The 22,806-nt window shown below is 47.1% G+C and overlaps 1 protein-coding gene across 2 annotated transcripts in view; it reads left to right on the top strand.

Moving 5' to 3' along the window:
- The window catches only part of CTDSPL (CTD (carboxy-terminal domain, RNA polymerase II, polypeptide A) small phosphatase-like), a 106,434-nt gene extending 84,543 nt beyond the window's left edge, over positions 1–21,891 (top strand). Inside the window, exons 3-8 of one of the 2 annotated variants that reach the window (XM_004676314.2) lie at positions 3,282–3,314; positions 8,508–8,609; positions 10,494–10,550; positions 13,765–13,857; positions 17,374–17,559; positions 20,893–21,891. In XM_004676314.2, the coding sequence (XP_004676371.1) occupies positions 3,282–3,314; positions 8,508–8,609; positions 10,494–10,550; positions 13,765–13,857; positions 17,374–17,559; positions 20,893–21,018 (597 nt within the window). In that variant the 3' untranslated portion in view covers positions 21,019–21,891. The remainder of the gene's footprint in view (positions 1–3,281; positions 3,315–8,507; positions 8,610–10,493; positions 10,551–13,764; positions 13,858–17,373; positions 17,560–20,892) is intronic. The other variant, XM_004676315.2, reaches the window with a different exon arrangement.
- The last annotated feature ends 915 nt before the right edge of the window (positions 21,892–22,806 follow it).

The following is a 22,806-nucleotide window of genomic DNA, read 5'->3' as shown; positions in this document are numbered from 1 at the left end:
ACAATAATGCCAAATACGCAGAAAAATAATATTCAAACATGATAAAAAGCTGTTTTATGAGGGAAAAATAGCTAATAACACAGGCAGATTACTAGTAGATGTCTAGTTAGTGAAAGATAAGAAAATGAAATAATTTTTTTGAAGATGAAATATTTGATGTAAGTATAGAAAAGATGCAAAATTGGTTTTAATTGCAAATGACATGATTACATAGAAAACCCAAAAAACTGAAAACCAAAAAATAAAATTATGAAAAGGTTTTTACATGGTGGCTCTTATTCATAAAGAATATGCTGTGTTTCTGGATAAAAAAGATTTAAAACTCATATAGGAGGGAAAATGTCTAAGAATAGCTAAAAAGTTTGGGGGGGGGGTGGAACTAAAAGATAACCTGACTTAAGGGATATTAAACCTGCCTCTCCCTTGGTGTAGAAAAATCTACCAGTGGCATATGTATGAGAGTCCACAGCTGTCAGCCCTTTTGTGGCCACAGATTCTGACATGTCCCCAGGGTTTTCTTACTTCGTCCTCTCCTGCTCCCAGGTGAAAGGCGCTTCTGTTCTGAATCCCATTAGTGAAAGGTATATACTTTATATCCTACGTCTGTCAAGAGGGGGGAAAAGAGGAAAGATTAACTGCCATTATAGTAAAAGTTAGTTAAAAAATAGTATCTGCCAAGAGGAAATGACATGAGAAAGTGGTGTGACCCACTGGGAGGCTTTCTGGGATCCCCAACTGTATGTATCAGATGATAAAGTCCTTCACGGGAGCTGAGCTCAGCTGGACTTCGTGTTCCTTCATGGACTTCCGCTGGTTAGTGTTTATCAAAGTAGCTTTTTTTTTTTAAGATTTATTTATTTATTCATACAGAACTGGGGTAAAGACCAGAGATGCGGAGGGTGAGAGGATTCACCAGAGTCAGGTTGGGGAGCAGAACAGGCAGATCAACGAAGTACACTGCTGATGGGAGCAGCAGCGGGCGGGTCAGGAGAGGTCTGCCTCACCATGTGGATCTTCTCCGGGACAGGCAGGAATCAAACTCATGCGGAAGTGGCCTAAGCTTCTTAGTGCTGTGCTTTAACCCGCTGCGCCACCAGGGAGGGCCCTATCAAAGTAGCTTTTTAAGGAATTCAGTTGACTTAGATAAATCTGAAGTGGGGGTTCTGCATCATTTGCATAACACTTGCCGATTCAGTGTGGGAGACCAGACCCCATGAAAAGAGCCCATGTTGAAGTGGGGAACTCATTTCCAGAAGAGGGCCCTCTGCCCTTTGCAGCCAGGGCTCCTGAAACCCAAACCCCAGGCCCATGAAGGTTTGCAGCAGATTTCAGTTCTCTACTGCCGAGCCGCAGCTGTCCTGGCTCTCAGCATGCCCGAGGAAGTGGGAGGCCTGAGCCACAGCTGGCCTCTAGGTTTCTAGCCACCTCAAGTGTTTACTTTGCCCTGGGGAAATGAAGATTTGGAGGCTTTCAGTTTCGAGGTGCTTCTGCAGTGGGGACTTGGGGCAGCAGCTATTGCTGCTATCACCCTCATGACCTGGACCTTTATAAGCCACTTCCCCCCAATGCAAGGATCCTGCAACCTAGGAAGAGTCGGTTGTCTGAAGGCCCTAATTAACAAAGACCATGGAGGACCTTCAAGGACAAAGATAGAGTTATATGATGGCTGAGCGCTCACTTGTACACACAGACCAACTTGTGCATACACTCACATACTTGGAACATCTGTGTAGACAGCCCACTCAGTCAGTCTGTTCTGTCAAGCCCACCAGGTGTGTGGCTGTGAGATCCTGCCACTGGTCACTCATCTCATCAAAAGTGTGGTACTGAAGGTGCACCTGTGTGGGGGGCTGCATCTCCCTGAAAAGGAGTGGTGGTTCTCAACCAGAGGCAGATTCACCCTCCGGGGAACATGTGGCAATGTCCAGAGACATTTTTGATTGCTACTGCTGGGGGGAGGGAGAGGCTTTGCTGTCTTTAGTGGGCAGAGCCCAGCAATGCTGTTCAGCATCCTACAGTACAGTGCACAGGGGCCACCACCCCCCCCCCCGCCGCCGCCCCCAGCAAGAGTGACAGGGTCTAGGTTTCTGTAGTTCTGGGGCTAAGAAACCCCACCCCACCAAGGGTTTATGAGCATCTGGTTAACTCTCCCCAGCAAAAGCAGTGGTCTGCTCCTAGGCCCAGACTCAGGGCTATTAAAAGCGTCTGAAAGGAACTGTTCTGCACAAGTTCTTGAAAACCGGGGTATGATTTGAGTGCACCATTATGATGGAGAACAGCACGGCTCTGCCTTGAGCGACCCAAGACAATGTAGAGTCCCTAAGACCAGCCCCAAGTTTCCTGAAAAGGAAAGAGCCACCAAGAAGATCTGAGGAGACCATAATTGCTGCCCCCTGCCGATGTCAGGACTGGTGACTGCAGATGCCAGAGAAGCTGCTGGTAGGGCCTACGTCAGAGCAGACACTTGTCACAGTGACCCCCCTCCCCCCCCCCTGCTTCCCTTAATCGAAATGGGTACATCTGTCACAAACCCTTCAGTGTGGGGGGACCACTCCTCATCAGCCACTGGGAGGCTGCTACTCACCCCTCCTGTCCCGAGACATGAAAGAAACACAGAAACTGGAAACACTTCATTTTTTTTCTTTTATTCACATTTCTTAGTGACACTGAAATGAAGTGTTTCCATCAACCAGGTTTGGAATGTGTGGCATTCCAGGGCTGAGGAGTGGTTGAGGCCCTCTCTGGGGGCCTGAGTTTTCTTAAGACTCCCTGTCAATACAGGTTCTGTTCCTTTAAAGGGAAAGCTGCCCCATGTCTGGGGCCTGGGAGGAGAGGAGAGGACCAGGGGTGACCAGGGTCCCCCGTAAACTGAGCAATTTGTCTTTCTTTCCCTGCATATTGTGTTGACTTGAAGCTTAGTCCTTTTAGAGAACTATTTAACTTAAAAATAAAAGAAACAAGCCTGTTCATAGAGTAATCCATTCAATGAAAAGTATGCATTTTAAATTAAGGATTAAATTCCTGGGAATAAGCAAGATGATTAATGTGCCTCTGGAATTCAGCCTGATTTGTCCAGGGAGGGGGTGTCTAGGAGACAGAGTGGAACCCAGTACCTAAACTGGGACATCTGGGTTCCTCCTATACATTAAACATCACCCAGGTATTTGGTGGGGAGGGAACTGTCATGGCTCCTGAATCCAAGAGTGCTTTGAAGTTGTTTTGAATGGATGATCTTAGTTCTCTTCAAATCTGACAATGATTTTTTTCTTCTTTCTCCTCAGGGTGACCAGAGGCAGGTCATTCCCATACCAAGTGTATGTATATTTATCCAGTTGTATTCAAACATTCATAGTATCTTGTGGCTTTGGACCTACTAATATAAAAGATTTTTTTAATGGTTTTGGTTATTGAGTTTTATTGTGTGGTATAAATAGTTCTATTGCAAAGTAAAAGAAATGAAGCTACATTTTCAACAGAGCAGGAAGTTCTACACAGAGAGAATTTCCTTTCTCAGGAATAGCAGGGCAACTCACATCTAAAAACCATTCTCACTTTTCCTTTCTCTCTGCAAAGGACCTCACTCCAAGTCCAAAGAACTCGCTCAGGCAGATGCCACCCTTCCCCACCCCGGTGCTGATTAGCCCCAGCTTCCCAGCTCCATAAACTGGGGGAACATCTTTTTTTTTTATTAAAGATTTATTTATGCACACAGAACTAGGATGCAGGCGAGAGGTGTAGAGGCGGTGAGAGGCTTCACCAGAGACAGAGTGGGGAGCAGAAGAGGCAGATTAACACAGTACACTGCCTAGGGGAGCAGCAGGCAGGCCAGGAGAGGTCTGCCGCGCCATGTGATCACCTCAGGGGCAGGGGATAGAACTCGCACTGAAGCGGCTGCTGCTAGCTTGCAGTGCTGCGCCCTCACCCTTTGCACCACCAGGGAGGGCCAGGGACCGTCTTTTGCCAGATGTGGTAGACGTGGTTCTTTACAGCAGGTTCTGCCTCGTGGAACTAGACTTGCCAGACCCAGGGCCCAGGTGAGTGACATGGCTGTGGCTTTGCAACCAGAAAACCACCCCACTCGCCCCGGGCCAGGACCCAGCCCCACTCCTCTCGGGCCTGCCAGTGACTGGCTTTCCACTGCCAGTGCCCCCCACTGCTCTGCTCCTGTCCTGAGCGAGTAACCTGAGCCAGGCAGCAAGCAGACTGCTGACAACTCCCAAGAGTATCTTGCCGCTGAGATGTCTGTATCAAACAAGAACTTTCAGACATTCCAGTGTCCTGAGAGAGATCTAGATTTTAAAGGATACTGTTAAATTGATATTTGACTATAATCTGATTTAAATTGAGATTTGAAGATAATCTGATTTAGATTGATTCAGCTCTATTCACCTATCTTTCCTTGGTCTTGTTCACAGTTTTCTTGAATATCCAAGAACCAACCACAACAGCCTTAAAAGGAATGAAATTTCACTAGGACAGCGTGACTCCCAATTTGGTGACTTATATGTTACCAAAGTGACTCCCAATGTGTCACTTATAAACTGCCCAGAAAGTTTTCAATAATTTCATTTTTCTCAAAAATTCAACTCTCTGTTGACTAGCAAGTTGCTAGGCTTGTGGCTGGGTCTCTAACTGCCAGCCTGCCTGGGATCGGGCTCTCGGGGAAAACTGATCAAAAGGATTGATGGAGTAGCAAGACTTCTTATCCAGGGCTAGAGTAGGATACCCAAAGGGGTTGATGTCAGAGGTCTCTTTTAAACCTTTATGCTTCTCTTAAACTATCCTTATGCATGTGTATTTATGAACTTGAGTGATAGTGTCTATGTGATAGGCTCCTAACTGTGGAAAAGCCAAATCAAAGGATATATTTTACATTTTTGGTAGGTTAAAGCCAAATCATCCTCCAAAGGCCTAATTTAGATTCCCATCAAGAATGTATGGGATTTCCTGTTTTCTTACCAAAAATGGCAGTTATAAAATGTTTTTTATCTTTACTAATCTGAAAGTAAAGCATGGTATTGATGTACTGCTTTCTTTGATTTGCACTTTCTTATGATTGAATATAAACATCTTTTCACAAGTTTATTATTCTCTGGTCTTTTTCTTCCATATTCATTTATTTGAGATTTTATGCTAGATTGGTTATCTTTCTAAATTTCAAGGAAATTAGCACTTCTCCACAAATTTATGACATATATGTTGGCCTTATTTAGACTCATCTTAGACACGGGTTCATATTGTGCAGGTGAACATACTAATCTTATCCTTCACATCTCCTGAGTTTTATATCATGCTTAAAAAGATCTCCCCACTCTGTGACTGTGACCTCTATTTTCTCCTAGTATTGTAATGGCTTCATTATTATATTTAAGCCTTTGTTCCATGTGGAATTGATGTTGATATAGTACAATAAGTACTTTCAGTTTTCTTTCTTTCTCCAAGTGGGAATCAGTTATCTTGACATCATTCTTGAATCAGTCCTACTTTTACATGCCTAGTGGAAATGTCTTTATCTAGACTTGCTAAATGTTCCAGTTAGTAATCCATGTCTCCCACAAAGAGCTGGGACTTGGGGCCCTCCACAAACACATCTTAATAGGAAGCCTCAGGGCCTGTTAAGTAAACTTTAAGTATTAGGGATAAGAAAAAGATGCAGAAGAACAGGTTTAGAAACCACTGAGTTTTGGATCCCCAGGTGGAAGGTAGCACTCCAGGGCTTTGACCCCGTAAGGAATGCCGTGGGGCTGTGACCTGACATTCCGTTCCCACACTCCTGCTGGAAGCACACATGACACCGAGACTGACAGACATGAGGTTGGTGATGCAGTTGAGCCATAAAAATGCTGAAAGGGAAAGAAAACATTTCTTTGTTAACATTTGTGTTTCCATGCTGTTTGCCTAAGCCTTTTAGTTAGCAGTCATATATTTTTGTACCAAAGTCTTATGAAGAACCTATAAGCGGAGTAGCTGTTCTAGTTAAAGTCAACCTGGTGTCCTTGGCCCTGCCCCTGAAGCAGACCCTCAATTCTTGGCCCTGAACGCTGAGGCTTAGGAGCACAGTGCAGACCTGAATATGAGAACAAAATAATGCACCCAGAAGAGGTATGTCTATTAAAAAAAAAAAAAAAGGTACATCTATGAGGGTTGGGGGTTGGGTAATCCAAAAGAAAAGAGCCTTTGAGTTAAATGTTCATGATTACCAGGTCACAACCAAAGACAGGAAACTTCAAGTCTCCTCCCAGGAAGGGAACTGGCATAAGTGACCTTTGCAGACCTTGGGTGGGACGCCACGGCCCGTGTTTTCTGCACCCACTGACCCCACTTCTTCCATCCATCCGGCAGTTCCTTGTATGTGCTTTAGAGCAAGAGATTTTGTGTAGTAACGGCACTTCTAGATATAACTGGTGTTTCTCTTGTTCTTCAGCTTGACGATGGCCTAAGAGAAAATTTGCTGTAAGAAGTTTTTTAGTTTAATTATTCCAGCATCACCTGAACACATCAGTTGAAGTGACAAAGCACTGTTGAAATTATATAGTGTCCTTGCATGTTGCAAGGACATAGCTGCCCAGAAGAATGTTTACCAGTGGCCTCTCAAACCAAGTTCTCAGAAGCTGTGTGCATTTAAGAAATGGGCCGAGGGTTAATGGAATCCTCCTTGCCCATGGCTCTCAGCAGCACACATGCTCAATGGCTTGCTTAGTAGGAGTCTCACCCTCCTCACTCTTCCCTCTGTTACTGGAGCATAGTAGGGGTCTTTACTTACTGTTAATATAGCAAACACTTGTAAAGTGTAAGCTAAATATGTTAAGAAAATTGTCTTTCTTTTTGGTTTTGGAAAATAAGCCATTTTTGGGAGATCTTTGATTATTTCATATATGCTAAGGAATGCATTTCTAGATTCTTAATTTTTGGGCTAGCAATCACATAAAGTTAAAATGCTTTAATATGTCAACTCATAGAGAAATGACTGGACTGGTAGATGCCAAACTAAAAAGAAGGGCCACTGGGAAAAAGAGTGGGAGGCATAGAAATAGGTATAGTTGTGCTTTACATGTCTTACTCTTAAAGTGAGAATTTTTATCACATAGTTGTATGTAAAAATTAAAGCAAATTTTATTCTAGTCACAGCATGCCTTCTGCTTTGGCCCAAACAATAAAAACAAACCAAGTCATCTATTTTTTCACTTATAGAGATTGTCATACTCTTGCTTTTTTGAAATTTTATTTTGCCACAACACTTACTCTTGCAAGTTTAACTTTCTAATAATCTGCTTACTTGCTGATTTATAATGAAAAACAGAGTCCTTTACAGCACCCCCAATCTGTGCCTTTATCTAAGGGACCATTTATTTCTTCCCAGTGCTACAGGGTTGTACTGCTTGGTGAGCTTTCACTAGAACCAAGGGAGTTCTTGGGAAGCCAGAAGGGCTTTTTCTTCTGGCTGGTCTTGGAGAGCCTGAAGCAACCCTCTGACTGGAGAGCGCCTCTAGAGTTAGAAATGCTCATATCTGCACACGAACCTCATCCTAGTCAGCCCTGGACAGTCTCCGCTCCCTCCATACACACCCCCTTATGCTCACTGCTCTTGCATATTTACCCAGCCTGTTGACAGCCTGTGCCACATTCTGTTGAACCAGCCAAAGTCCAAAATTAACATTGACTAGCATTCAGTTGAAACAGAAAAGGGTTTGGGGGCATGGAATAGCCAGCCCCTAAAAGGGAATAGTCTTGATTTTGTTCTTTTTCTGTTTTATTTAATAAACCAAATTGCCTAGTCTTCAGTGACTTGGGGCAGAAATATTCTTGTGTTTTGTTTTGCATTAACTGTTGAACAAGCTTGACCTTTTTCCAGGATAGAAAATTAGCTAGTTAACCTGAGACACTGAATATGCCAGAAAAGTAAACAGAAATACTTAAAACCATTTCTAGAATGTCAAGTCCCAATGAAATAAATATTATAAATGAAGAGAAGGTTGGCTGAAGTTATCTAGATTTTGTTAACTCTTTATGACCTCTTCATCACTGGAGTAGGGTCAACTTCTACAGAAACCTGTGAATAGACTTTCTAGTTAATACAGCATGTGGATTAAAGTATAACTTCCAGAGGCAGAGAATTTAAGGGATAAAATTACTACATTCACTCACTATTATACCACAGTAGGGCTGGCACAAAGTAGGTAACAGTATCTGGACCATGTTATTTGTTTTCTATAATTGTAGATCATTTTGAATTACATTTCACTGGTCTATAGTTTCTTCAAGTTTGTTATCCAGGTCAGCTTCATCTGACTCAGATGCCATTCGGTAATGGCACAGTAGTTGTTTGGTAAAACTTCGGTTGCAAACTTCTTATCCCCAATGTTTTTAATAACATTCCATGATGTAATTGATCAGGCACTTAGATTTTTGCTTTCACTTATAACCTTATTGACAGTAGAAAGCATCGATAAAGGAATTGGTTTGTCTTTTACATAAAGCTAATAATAGTGATTTCTTTTCCCCTTTAGCCACCAGCTAAATTCCTCCTTCCAGAGGTGACGGTGCTTGACTATGGAAAAAAATGTGTGGTCATTGACTTAGATGAAACATTGGTGCACAGTTCATTTAAGGTAAATCAGCGTTTAAATAAAAAATAATGATCTTTTAGAATCTGGTCCCAATTGTATTAGCAAAGAAAAAAAAGACTGAAAGCATGTAGTTGGTACTTTATGACTTCACTATTTATAAAGAAATCCCACTTACAGTTGCCCATTAACTTAGGTGAGCATTAACTCGAGTAGTTGAATATTAACATAATTAGTTTGGGAGAAAATCCTGGGCCGCTGGTATCAATGAGACCTGTCCTTACTTAGGAGATTAAAGTTTTCCAGCACTCAACCTCTGCAGACATGAGGGTGGGCAGTGCTGACCAGGCCACCTGACTCAAAGGCAGGGTTTTGGCAGCCCCTGGTGGCCCCAGCGCCTGCTCAGAGGACATGAACGAAGTGAGCTATGTGAACAGCCTCTCCTGGTTTCCCACTGATGTGCCTACATTTGTAAGCAGGATAATCTATCGTAGGGTTTTTTAATGTTCTGGGCATTTCAGAGCCCTTTGAGTATCCAGAAGCTGTGAGCCTATCCTTGGAAATTTACAGCTGTTCAGTACACAGGCTCACAAACCCAACTTGAGAACCCTAGCTTCGGAATGGCCTGAGGGTCTGATTTTTAGCATATTTGGTAGAGTATGATTTCACAATCTCATGCCTTGGGAGAGTTTCTTTGTTCGGGCTTTCCTTTTTCTTCCCCCCCCCCACCCCTAACCATGTTTCTGTATTTCAGTTGTGCAATTATAAAATAACAGCCCCAACCTTGGCCTACCAACCTTAGGAGTCAATAAATTGCAATCTTAAGCCTCGGGTAGCCTCCGAGAGCTTAGTAATGATTTCACAATCCACATTTTTTCCGTTAACATGTCAAAGAAGAATGTGTGCACACATGCAGTGATGACCCAAGGGCAGAGCCCAGTCCAGAGTGTGGCCAGAGACTACCCCACACCCCTACCCTAACCCCTACCCCTCACCCTGCCTGATCCCCAAAGCTTGCTAATTTTCTTGGACCTGTTGGTTTGAGAAATTTTCTTCCTAAATGGTGAAATTTCATCTAGAATAAATGTCTATCATTGAGAACATCGTGACTGTTAAAGAGTCATATTTGAATTTTAAGTGTCATTAATATTGTCAGAGTTCATTTAAGTATTCAGGAGTTTGTGGGTGTGCTGGGTATTGTGTTATTTAGAGCAAAGTGGTATAGGGTGGGCTGATGCCAGCCCCGGGCGGCAAACTGCGCCAGGCAAGACCTGAAGTCACTGATACAGACCAGGTGGAGCAATGGGCGCTCATCAGACCTGTTAGTATTTTCCCCTGGAATCGAGGAAACCCTGGGGAAGAGGCTGCCCAAGGTCTTGGCCTTTGGCCTCTGGCTGCACCCACATTGGTGAGTTGGGTTCATGTGCTGCACGTCTCCTGCCCAGCAGCCCATCACGGGGGCAGCCTGAACTCCTGGGTGCAAGTATAGTTGGTTCCCCAAGGAGCACTGTGCTCCGCTGGGACTGCCTGGCCTTACCACACACACCCCCAACCCCCACCCCACCCACCTAACCACTACGCCACTACCCCCCCCCCACCATGGCTGTGGTTCTCCGTCATCCTGAGAGGACTGTAGGCACGAGCTGGTGTTTCTGAGCCCTGATCACTAGTAGGCTGCCCCCACTCTTTGTCACTGAGGCCAGACAAGTGATAAGGAGGTTGGACCCAGATGCTGACAACATAAGAATATTCAGAATAGAAAATAATGCTTGTGCTTATTTTAGGGACCCAAGGCAAGTTTCGACCTCCTTCTCTTGAACTTTTTTCCAATAATAAAAACGTTGGGCCAGGCAAGCTTTTTTCTTGCTAAAATTTTCAATTTTATTTTGTTCTTTCAGACAGAGTAATTATAGTTTCTTTTCTTTCTAGCCTATTAGTAATGCTGATTTTATTGTCCCGGTTGAAATTGATGGAACTATACATCAGGTAAGATTTCCAAACTAAATCTGAGTTTCAGTTAGCACTTTTTTAGAAATATTTCCTGTGAACTTTATTTTAAATTTCTATTTCAGTAATCTTATTACCAAGAACACTTTGTTTAAAAAAAAATACACTGATTTAAAAATGCTTTTTTTCTCTCAGATGCGTTTATTTTACTGAGTTGGTAAGAAAAATGAGATCTCTTTGTAAACACAAGATGTGGCTGCAAGTTCAAAAAGTTCTTTGATTTGATGCAAACTTTTGGAAGTTTCCATACCCCTGCTGGCCTACCGTGATGGTCTGATACTTAACTTCTTGCACGGTTGCTCCCGGTTACACTCAGAGCAGATGACAGGGACCGTCACAGTGTCCCGAGTCAGCCACTTACTGGGATTCTCAGGAAAAGGTGTCCAGTACCAGCCCCTCCAGACTGATTTTTTCATTCCTGCATCGTGTCCTCCAATGACTCCTTAGCCAAATCCCAACCTAAAAGGAGGGGGAAGGGTGTGAGTTCTGGGATCAGTAAGCAGCTTTGAACAAAGATGCACTGTGGCATCTGATTCCCCCCCACACACACCTTATATGCATGTAATTTCTCTGGGAATAGAACATATTGGAAATATAGGAAAACTTAGCCTCTGTGCTTTTGTTAGATTTTCTATAGGGATGATCAAACCATCCTCCATGTCAACCTCAGAGCCGTAAGGAGTCTCTGGCCTGGTGTGTTTCTACCCCCATGTAGGAAAAGCTCTTGGTGCTTAAGCCATAATAAGAGATTTTTCCTTTAACAATGTCATCTCTTCCCTTTTGACTGATACATGTCAGAGCTGGGTAGGCCTTGGAAGTCAGCTAGTACAAGCCACTTTCTTGTGCAGGTGGGGAAACTGAGGCTCAGCCAGAGAAAGAGTTGGCTTTGATGTCATAAAGTGGGAGAGACTGCAATGAGAATTCCAGTCTCCTGCCTCCTGCCACACAGCCCCTTCCCACCCCTGCCCTCGCTTTCTCACCTCTTTTCCAGGCAATCCTGCAAGGAAACTGTCCTTGGAAAGGTAGTCCCTGGAAGAGCCACCCTGGGAAAAGCTCTTTCCCTAGCCTGGCCAAGCTTCATGCTTTCAAAAGCCAGGGAGCCAAAGGTGGGCGCTTGGCCGTTTAACATTGAAACGCACTGGCTGAAGTAACTCGGTAGTTGAGAAGCAGTGAGTTTGTGCATTACTTTACTTGTGTTATAAAGTAATGAGACAAAAGGGAGGCCCCCCAGTGGCATGGCAGGAATTAGGAGAGAAATAAACTTTCACCATGTAACTGTGCGCATGACCCTCAAGGCCTGCCCTGTTTTGGCCAGCCCATTTTTATAGGAACCACCCGCGGCCCCGGCCCCTTCCAGAGTTGGCCATAAACGCCCCAGGGCTGGGATCAGAAACTCTCCTGAGGGAATGAAGCCACAGGCGCCAAGAGGAGGACAAGGCCCTGGCGAAGACCGTGGCCTCGTTCAAGTAATCCAGGATAGGCTGTGCAGGTCCCAACGGGCCTATTCTTGGTTACTTGCACGGGGACGCGGGCCTGGACGCCGGCATCCGGGCCCAGGACCCTCCCTGCCAGAGGCACCAACACGAGTTCCCAGACCTCTCTGCTCCCCTTTGCATGTAGCAAGCAGTGTTCCCAGGGAGACAAGAGCTGCCAGCCCCACGTATTCCCTGACACGGGGAGTCTCAGCAAAGTGGAGGCCCGGAGCTTCTGGGGCCTCAGGCCCTGCCCTCCTCCCACCCCTCCCTCCTAGCTCCTTACCCTTGCTGGCTCCCACCCCAGGCCATCCTGCGCCTCTGCTCCCCACCTTTGGCCACAGACCCACGTCGCCCACCTTTTCTAGTTGACCACAAGTTTCTCTCCAGATCCTGGCTCTGTAGGATCCCTCTTACCGCGGCAGGATGCCGGCCTGCTCTGTCTGCCATCCGTGGTCCAGAGGCGCTCAACGACCTGCCTTCCACAGGTCCTCTCCCCTCCTAGCCCCTCACTCACCACATCCTGTGAAGGTCAGGTCACAGTTCCACCATTCTCCGACACCTCTAGTATGTCAGGCCAGTTCTGCGTAGACTGGTCCCTTGGCCTGGAAGCTCCCTAGCCCTGTCCTTACTGACCTGGCGAACTCCTATTCATCCTTCAGGGGCCAGGCCAAATGTTACTTTTGACTCTCCTCTTGAGAAGGGGAGTTAATAGTCCTTCACCTACCACTCTACTACAACTTTGATTCTGCCATGTCTATTTTATGTGTGTTTGCCTATATCTGCTCTAGATTGTGAGCCCTTCGAGGGCAAGGCCTGTGTTGTGTTCCTCTTTGTAACTGCTTCAGAGGGAGCACAGAGCCTAGGGCCCAGGGACTGTGAATTGAATGGTAACAAGTTTGACTTGTTTTAGGGAAGGGAAGTGGCTAATTTAAAATGAGTTTATTCAATCTTTAATTATTTCTTCCCTCCTCCTACCTCCTCTGTCTTCCCTCACCAACTTTGCCTTCTCACCCCTCCCCCTGGATCCTCGGTGTTGTCCAGGTTCTGTAGTGAATAGCATAAAGCCCACCATTCGAAGGAAGGCTTGTCTTTCCCCCACCTCTGCTTGGAGGCCCCCCAGGCTTGCTTTCAGGGACCTGGGCTGATGCTACTTCCCCTGAAGTTTGCATTTCTGTAGCAAGCAGAGCAACCTTTGTGCGGCAAGTTAACAAGGAAGTCGTACAACTTTATTGGGCCTGCACTTCCCTCCCAGGTCTTCCTACTGAGAGGCTGTGCCAGTTAGAGAAGAAGGCAGCCAGGATTGCCCCAGGCCTGCCACGCAAAGGACAATCCAGACTGCCCTGTGTCCACATTGGGATTGGGTTTGACCTAATGTTATAGACAGACACCGGTGAAAAGAATGAGTCGTTTCACACAGACATGGCACTCGCTGGTTCTGAATATCACAAGATGCTCACGACCACGGTCAGCTTCTCTTCTTCTCTGGGAGGAGCAGCTGCACCATACTCAGATCTGGGGCCCTTTCTGAGGAGCGTGTCTGGCCTGAGGTGCCCATCTGATTCTGTGGGCCCTCATGCTGTCTGGTTCTCCACAGCACATATAGACGAGGGCAGGAGGTAGAACCTTCCTCGAGCTCTTCCCACGTGGGTGTCTGAGCCCAGGCCAGCCATCCCTTGCAACTCCTGTGACTGACCGGCTTGCTGTCTCTGCCATTGCAGGTGTACGTGCTGAAGCGGCCACACGTGGACGAGTTCCTCCAGAGGATGGGGCAGCTCTTCGAGTGTGTGCTCTTTACTGCCAGTCTGGCCAAGGTGAGCCGCGCTCCCACCGTGGCACTCCAGCTCCTCCCAGCCCTTCCACCCTGTCTGTTAGCAGACCTTTGTGAAGGTGGGGGAAGCTGTCGCTATGGTGACTGGTTCCCACCCCAGATGGAATGGATGCAGGCCATGTGCACAGCACCAATCTGCAAGGCTTCTGGGTTACCATGGTGACAGAGAGCACTAGGAACAAATGCTCCATGAAGTTGCTGCCTGCAGCCGCCTGAAGCTGGCTGTTCACAGACCAGGAAATCGCTAAGGTGTCCATCGTGACCGAGAAGGGACATCTGCCTCTCTGGCAACCCAGTGTTGGAGTCTCCAGCCTCTGTGCCCATGGGTTGGGCTTACACAGTGTTAGGGGTAAGATCAGTGGCAGAGATTCAGCTGCATGCTTCGCCGTGGCTACCCTAGTGAGCCCTGAATCTCAGCAAGTTCCTTCACTTCTCTCACCTCAGTTTCTCATCTTTGGGATAACTCTGTTTTGTGGGGTAGAGCGACTAAAATAATGCATGTCAGGGACTTCGCACAGAGCCTGCCTCATGCTCAGAGAGACTCGGGGACACCTCCTGTGTCACATATGCTGCGCTCAGTGCTCCTGTGGCCGCTGTTTGCTGCCATAATTACTAGTGATAACAAAAGGACTTACATGTTTTGGCCTGTAACTTGCTGTGAGCCTCTGACCTTCACCTTTATTGCTCTGACGAGCCAGAGTGGCTTCTTCGCTCTCTGTTACTGTTGAAGGCAACCACAGGGGAGCAGAACCCTCAGTCTGTTTAGGCCCGGCCTGTCACAAGTAGACTGAAGTAGAGGGCAGAGTGGGGACCCCACTTCCAGAGGAGATCCCAGGCAGACCCCGCTTCCCGAGGAGATCCTGGCTGTTCGTGACCATCTCTCCAGCTCTGGCACTTTGTTGATAGGCACACTGGGGCAACTTGGGGCCACTGAGAGGCTCCAAAGAGCAGCTTTGGGCCCCAGATTAGCCACCTGCCTGTCTGCAGAGCTGCTCCCAGCCCTCGTCTTCCCCCTACGTCTGTCTCCGGATGGCTCCCTTCTCTGCACTGTGGGGACTCTGCCTTCTGGCTCCAGACGTTCTGCTTTGCTGGCTGGGCATTCCTCGTTTGGGCCATCTCTCTGTCAGGGCTGAGGCGAGGGAGGCCCTGCCTGTGTGACATCCTGCCAGGCTCATTGCCAGGTGTTAACGCCTGACTGGTAGAGAGGGAATCCAAAACCTGGGCCTTGTTTCTGCTCAGTGAGAAGAGAATGTGGCCACAGGGAACACAGCCTGCCCGGCAGTGCTTTTCCAAACGAGTGGTACCAAGACTAATTGTATCTGTAGTGTCAGTGGCTCTTCCAATTGTGCTCTGGGGTGCGAAGGAACCTAAAGCGACAACCAAAGAAATAGCAGACAGGAAGATTGCACTGGTGTTGGTGGGTTGAAAGTTGTTTCATCATTTGCAAAACTGAAAACGTTCTCCCTTGGCGCTGTCCCCAGCACTCGCTTAAACATCCTTGTTTGGTCTCTCTTCCTGGACTGCTCCCACCTGCCCCTCCATCTGTCTCTCAAACCCTTCTCTTGCTGCTACACCAGCCTGGCCCAGCCAAATCAGCTCCCAAATGCAGCCTTCTAGCCCTTTTCCTCCCTGATGCGCAAGTTCTGGGACAGGTAAGCACTGCTCAGTCCTTGGTTCTGGGCTTGGCCCCCAGCTAGCCTCATGGGTGCGTGGGCCTCTGGACCCGCTGCCCAGGGGCCTGCAGGAACCCACCAGTATCTGCAGATTCTTCTTAGTTTCCATCATTATTCTTTTACCCAATAAATCTTTATTTAGCACCTACCATGTTTTGGCGCTTTGCTAGGCTCTGGGGATACAGCACAGAGCAAAAGAGGGAAAGCCTACCCTCGTGAAGCTTACAGTCCACATTCGACTCTGAGAACCCCAGACTAAGACATGCTCTCGAACGATGCATGCCGCTGCCAGTGTTCATGATCAGGAGGAAATCAGTCGGCTTTTCTGTCACGAGTCGGCCTTCTCCAGTCCAGCCACATGGTGCTTAACTCACCCCAGCTCCAGAAACCGCAACGCCCCGAGCTCTTGCCACTCGGTCAGTGGGCATATAGCCTGCTCTGGGACTTTGCCTCCCCTTCGGATGTCTCTGAAGCAGAGAGGACTTTCCCATGGAATCAGAGCAGCTGTTTGTAGCCCCTGGTCCTGCATCCTTTGGTATTTACTCTGCACTCAGTGGCTGGGTGAGTCCACTGCTGGCCTCAGCACCACCAGCCTCAAGTGCTTCCCGCTTCCCTGGCAGAGTCACTGTGCCTGCTTAGCCTGACAGTGCCCTCTCCTTGGTCTTGGTGCTGAGACCCAGCCTCACGTCAGGCTGGGAACCACCATCCTTTCGCCCCCCAGCCCCAGCCACTCCGTCTAGCCCGCCCCTTTGGACATCGTCAATTATAAAGGTTTTCTCTCATTTCTTTCTTGATCCAGGTCACCCCATTTTGGGGGAAATTCCTTGAGAAAGGTCCAAGCAGAACGAACCCCAATTGAAGTAGGCCCAGACTCCCTCCCTAGAAACTCCTGGGCTCTAAGTCAGTGGAGTGGGTGACAGCATCAGCAGTGACGTCCAGGGCTGCGCTGGTGCAGTTGCTAAGAGGGCCTCTAGGGGGCAGTATGGCTTCGTGTCCTGCAAGCCTCATTCCAGGTTTGCTCATTCCCTCACTGATGAAATTAGCCTTCCCTGAGCCCAACAGCGGTTAGATAGGCACTCTACAAGGTGCTAGAGGTGTCAGGGTGAACGTGACAAGCAAGGCCTAGGCCCTGCCAAGAGAAGAGAAAGTAAAGTAAACCCAGATACTGATAAAGGATGTGAGGCAATAGAGTCTCCTAAAGGAAAATGCAGGCGGCCTTCCAAGAGATGGAGAGGGAAGCCAAGATTGAAAAGCAAGGAGACAAGCAAAGACTCATGCAGGGCTGAGGAGAGTTTCTGACCGTGCCCAAAGCCAGTGTGGCTACAGTGACTGGAGACCGGAGTGGAGAGTGGCAGGACACCTGCCACACCCATGGGACAAGGCAGCCCAGAGTGCCAGCCTCTTTCCAGGTGCAGCAGGTAGACAGTGAAGAGTTCTAGGCAGGAGTGAGGTGCTCTGACTGCCAGTGGCCTGACAGCTTCAGCTAGATGGACTGGAAAAGAGGCCCCCAGGGCACAAGGGAGACGCTAGGAGGCTTACACAGCTACCCCAGGCCAGAGATTACAGAGGCCTGAAAGAAATAGAGACATGCAGGTGATTCCGGAGAGTTTGAGAGTTGAGACTGACCAGCATTTTGATGAACTGGATGTGAGAAGTGAGAGAAATGCAAGAATCCAGGGTTTCTTACATGGACAGGAAAATAATCAGGATCCTAAGACATACCCCATGATTTAATCTCTCCTTGGAAAACTGACTCCAGCTGCAGCAGGTCAGGATTTCTGGGCTCGTTCATGCACCCAGCCTTCACTTCCACACTCGCTTTCCAGTACGCAGACCCTGTGGCTGACCTGCTGGACCGCTGGGGCGTGTTCCGGGCCCGACTCTTCAGAGAGTCGTGTGTTTTCCATCGCGGGAATTATGTGAAGGACCTGAGTCGCCTTGGACGGGAGCTGAGCAAAGTCATCATCGTCGACAATTCTCCTGCCTCATACATCTTCCATCCTGAGAATGCAGTAAGTAGCTCAACGAACAAGAGCGCAGGCGTGGTCTGAGCTCCACCAGGCAAGCCCTGCTTTGGTGCCTCCCAACATCTAGGCGAGGTTTCTTGAGCTTTTGGTGAAATCCCTACTCTGCCACTTAGCAGCCATACGGCATTGACTAAGCTTCTAGATCTCACTGTGCCTCAGCTCACCTCACCTATCAAATGGGGCTATGGGAATGTTGTTTTCACAAGGCCACTGGAGGATTCAGCGTGGCAGTACATGGAAAGCTCTTGGAACAGTGTTTTCAAAGGGGAGGTAGTCAGTGGACCTGTATCTTACTAACATTTGTAGTATTACTACTGGAAAGAGTTCTGTCTTTCATTAACCTCCCGATGCTGACTGCTGCCCAGGGCTTCATGCTCCTGTAGCCTCCGAAGGCCTGGGTGACCTCTTCAACACAAGCTATTTCTTAAACAAGAATGAAAAAAACACTTCTAGTAAGGTCTTCAGAAAAGGCTGCCAGGCTTTGCCACTCATAACATTGTCTTGAAGGATCTAGAGGGGACATTTCCCACACAAACCCCTGGAGTGTGGCAGCACACAGCACCTGTTCTCCCCTCCCTCAGAGCAGAAGAGATGCCTCCTCACCTCCATCAGGGGGCAGAGACCAGCCAGGCCCACCGGTGACCACTGACCCCACTGACCCACTGCAGTGGGGCCGCGCAGCCCTCGGCTCAGCAGCTTTCCCTGGGAAGGAGGCGTCTTCCCGAGCCCAGGCTTCCCAGATGCACTGGGGCCGCCCACAGGCTCTCCCATGTCCAGAACTGTTACTCCACTTATAACCAGAAGATGAATTCAAACTAGATTCACTTAGGGTGTAATCATCATCTGAATGAACATTCAAATTTTATTATATTTAAATATGTTCTTTTGAATGAGTTAATCAGATCCAACATAATGCATTTTGTGAAGTGCCTAGAACAGATAAGGATTGCTTCATGCAATCTCAGTTCCATTATCACATCTATCAAAACTAACAGTCTGTAACATTATCTAATAGCCAACTGTGTTCACATTTTCCAGATCATCTTGATATGTTTTCTTTCTTCTGGTTTGTTTGAGTCAGAATCCAAACAAGGTCCACGGACCGCCTTGGTCAATATGTCTTTTAATTATTTTGTGGTCTTCATACATTTGCTTCCCCTCTTGCTTTCTCTTGCACACCATTTATTTGTTGCAGAAACGCTGGTTATTTGTCTTGTGGAAATCTTCTGCATTCTGAATTTGTCTAGATGTGACCCCACACTCGGGTGTGTCAGATGCTTCTCTACTCACTGTTTATTTGACACATGGAGCTCAATCACTACCACTTGGGTAGATTCGGTCCGTATTTTTCCCCAAGAGTGCATCACCAGTGGTGTTTGTACTTGCTGTGGTGTCACGTCAGGGGGCAAGTATGTCAGCTCATCCCGCCTCTAAGAATTGCACATTGACCTTTCAAGTGTTGTTGGCCTGATCCGTTCAGAATGAAATCCTTATCAACCGTCACTTAACAGTGTGAGTGGTGGTTGGTGATCATTGCTACCCACTATCTCATTAGGAATTGCAAAATGGTTATTTCCAAATCCTGTCACTCTTGCTGCATTTATTGGCTAGAATTCTTCTATCAAAAAAAAAAAATGAGCTTTCCCTCATCAATTAGAGATTACCTTGAAACACCATGTGAATGTTTGAACAAAGACAGCAGGGTCAAGAGTAATGAGTGGGTGCTCTGGCCTCCAAGAGTAACCAGTAAATTTTTAGGTATCATTACGAATTCTTGGGGGAGGGGGTGTTTTATTGTTACAATTTAATCCATTTATGATTCTTTTCAATGCTCAGATTTTCCCCCTTTGACCAGCAGACACCCTCCCCGTCACATAATAGTCCTTTTTGATAGCTTCCTGCTTTCTGATACAAGATGTTCCAGGCTCATCTCCCAGCCTGGAATCAGCCATTTTTCTCTGGAACCTCATTCCTACCAGTGGAAATCACATTCAGAGACCACAGGTTAGATGGTTTCTCACTGCTGCTGAGCTGTCCTTGCTTCAAGCCCGTTCTACTGAACAGCATTAAAATACACATATTTTTTTGAAAGATAAATGAAAGATAATAGTAAATTCGTATTGTTTTTTCCAGCTCAATGTTGAGATAACACTTTTGATTTAGTTTCTTTTGATATTTGTATCTCCTCGTGCTAAAACTCTTGATTCCTAAGGATATTAGCTGTCACATTTGACTTACTCTCTGTTTAATACTTTCAAAATAGCATTACTAGTATTATTGCTAATAAAAAGGCCATCTTTTTGTCTCATTTACAGACAGAAAACTGTGTTTTTAAGTCATTTAAAATAGTTCCCTTTGTGAATGTAATTCTATATACTTAGGTTCATTTCCTATTGCATTTTTTTCTTAATGGTTTAACTTTAACTATGTAACATATTTACAAGGCTCCAATATCAAAACACTCCACAAAGATAAACCTAGAAAAGTCTGAAGTTTGATTCCTTCTCTCCCCCCCAATTCTGCTCCTTACCCTAAGAGGACCCTTGTTGTTGTTGTTAATCCTTATCTTATATTTTTATGATACAATGAATTATTAGTTTCTAAGGTGTCTTTAGATGTATGTAAGGGTTGAAAATATTAGTTTCAATTTTAAACTTATTTGGTTTCCCAAGAAATGTCCCCAAATTTCTTTTTAAATCTCTTTGCACCCATTAGCACTCTTCCCATGCTTCTGTCTGAGACCAGAGAAAAAAATCTGTCTTCACGTGTGGCTCTAGAATGTCTTAAAATTGAATGACTCCCCTTTGAACTGACCACTGCTAAGCGAGGAAATTCTACTGCTGTTTGCCACGCAACTTGCCCCCAAGTGGAAGCCCTTATACACCTGTGCATGGGTGCCGTGGTGTGGGGGGCTGCAGGTGCCTCTGGGTGCCAGGACTCTGAGGTGCCAGGAGCTGGCTTGATATGGTGGAAGGAGCTTTTGGAAACTGGCGAGTTAAAGGACTAGTGCTCAGATATTCTGCACTCTGGCCACCGTTTCCACACGGGAAAACAAAACCGGCGCATGTACCCAAAGTAGGTAACCTTGCCTTTCTGAGCCAGCTCCCAAGCCAGGTAGCTTTGGATTGCTCCTAGTTGGAACAGGGGGTAGACGGAAATGACGCTGCTGCTGAGGATGCTGAAGAAGATAATGGCCTCTAGATACCTTTCCTCCTGACCAAAGAAGCTGACAAAGGTGTGGGGACCCGGGCAGCTAGGAGCAGCGCCCGCCCCGGGCCTGGGTACAGTCCCACTGCCCCTCTGTGCACTGTCTTCCAGGTGCCTGTGCAGTCCTGGTTCGATGACATGACGGACACGGAGCTCCTGGATCTCATCCCCTTCTTCGAGGGCCTGAGCCGGGAAGACGACGTGTACAGCACGCTGCACAGGCTCTGCAGCAGGTAGCCCCGGCCTCGCCCTCCTGCTGCGGACTCTGGGACCCCTGCGGGGCCTGCAGGCCTCAGCTTCCCAGGAGCCGAGTGAGGACAGACCATGCTCCAGGCCACAGAGTGTGGCCACACCTACCTGTTTGCTTTTTTAAGAACAGAAACAACTATTTTAAAATGAACTCTTTTAACAGATTTCATAAAGGGACATGCGTTTTACTGGATTTGCTTTTCTTAAAACATACCAAAAAGAAAAAAATATGGGGGGGAAAAAAAAAAAACTCGATATCTATCAGACTTCCATGCAACTGTCCTCCCCTCCAAGCAGACGACCTGTCCCCTCCTGCCCCAGCTCGGAACAGCTGACCCGACTCAGAATCTCTTTCCTACAGGATGAAGTGCCTTTCTGGATGTTATTTTAAGCTGAGAGTTAATTTTTCTATACAGCATATTTCCAGACATCTTTTAGTCTTTTACTGTCTTAGAGTCTCTAAGAAGATAAAGCCGACAATTTTCTAGAACCTGGGGGGTGGGCAGGGTGCGGGAGGGGAGCGATTCGCAGGAGCCTGTCTCCAACACACGGGCTACTCTGACCGCCTGTGCGGGCTGCAGGGTCGGGCCCCCAAGAAGAGTTGCTACGACGGTGTCACTGTCGCCGCGTTTCTGACCCAGTTTGGAATGTATCAGCCATCGTGTGGCTCAACACTTTAGGATGCGTTAGATCCTTTTTCTGTGATTTCTGGTGGTGACAGGTCCGCCTGGAGGTCACATTCCCCATTGCAAAGTGACATGCCGTCACTGCGCTTTCACACTACTGCCATACTTCGTATGTTGTTTTATTGTCGTTTGGGGTAGAGCAGTTACAGGAAACCCTGAAACCCTTGGATATAATTTTTTTTTTTTTTTTTCTTATTGAACTTTAAATCTTTCCTTTCCTTTCTGAAAACTGGATACATGTGGAGCTGTTTGGGAATTTTCTTTGCTGCTACTGTGCTGCCACCAAATGGAATTGACCAGCGGCTGTTACACTGTTCTTTGCCACTGTGCCTATGCTCAGAATCTGCTCACTGCTCAGCTGCAAACTCGGACAGGGTCAAAGTCACAGGTGTCCCGCCCCATTGCAGACTGCACCGACATAGCCCTTCCCTGGCACCAGCCGTGGGAGTTCCGGGGGTACAAAGTCAAAAGGGCCAGCGTACCATTTTGGCGTGAATTTTAAACTGCCATCAACATCAGATCCTGTGAAAACCGGTGGCCTCAACCAGCCACTCCACGCCTGTGGCCCAAGTCCACCTCTCGACCTTCTCTTTTGAAGCACGGCCTGTTTCTGAGCCCAGGCCAGGGAGTCTATCTAGATGTGGGACTCGGCGCCCCAAACCAGGGTGAGGAAGCTTCCTCCCCTGAGCTGGGGCCCCTTTGCAGCTCTTCGGTGTGAGATGTTGTAAGCAGTGCCACGTTCCTTGTTTGACAAGACAGTCTTTAAAGTATTGCTCTTAAAAGTAATTAAAAAGAGCCCTCTCACGCTGGCCCCACTGCTCAGTCCCCTGTGGGCTGGGCCTCTGCCAGAGTTGTGGTGGGAGCAGCTGGCACTGAGAAGACTGGAAATCGGGTCAAAATGAACCTTCTCTTTTTGCCTCTACTCACAAAATAATGAAGCCAGCTGCCAGTCACGTCTCCCAGAAGCAGCATTTTGGTCTGTGGATGACCATGCGTTCAGGAAAGTATTCAGGGGAACCAGGTCTCCCATCATGCTGAGGGTTCCAAGCCCCGTAATCCACATTTAAATAGAAATGGCCCTTGCTAGGCA

This window comes from Condylura cristata, unplaced genomic scaffold (genome assembly GCF_000260355.1).
Source record: "Condylura cristata isolate star-nosed mole 26May11 unplaced genomic scaffold, ConCri1.0 scaffold00004, whole genome shotgun sequence".
NCBI classification, from domain to species: domain Eukaryota; kingdom Metazoa; phylum Chordata; class Mammalia; order Eulipotyphla; family Talpidae; genus Condylura; species Condylura cristata.
This window is presented reverse-complemented; position numbering and strand designations above follow the sequence as displayed.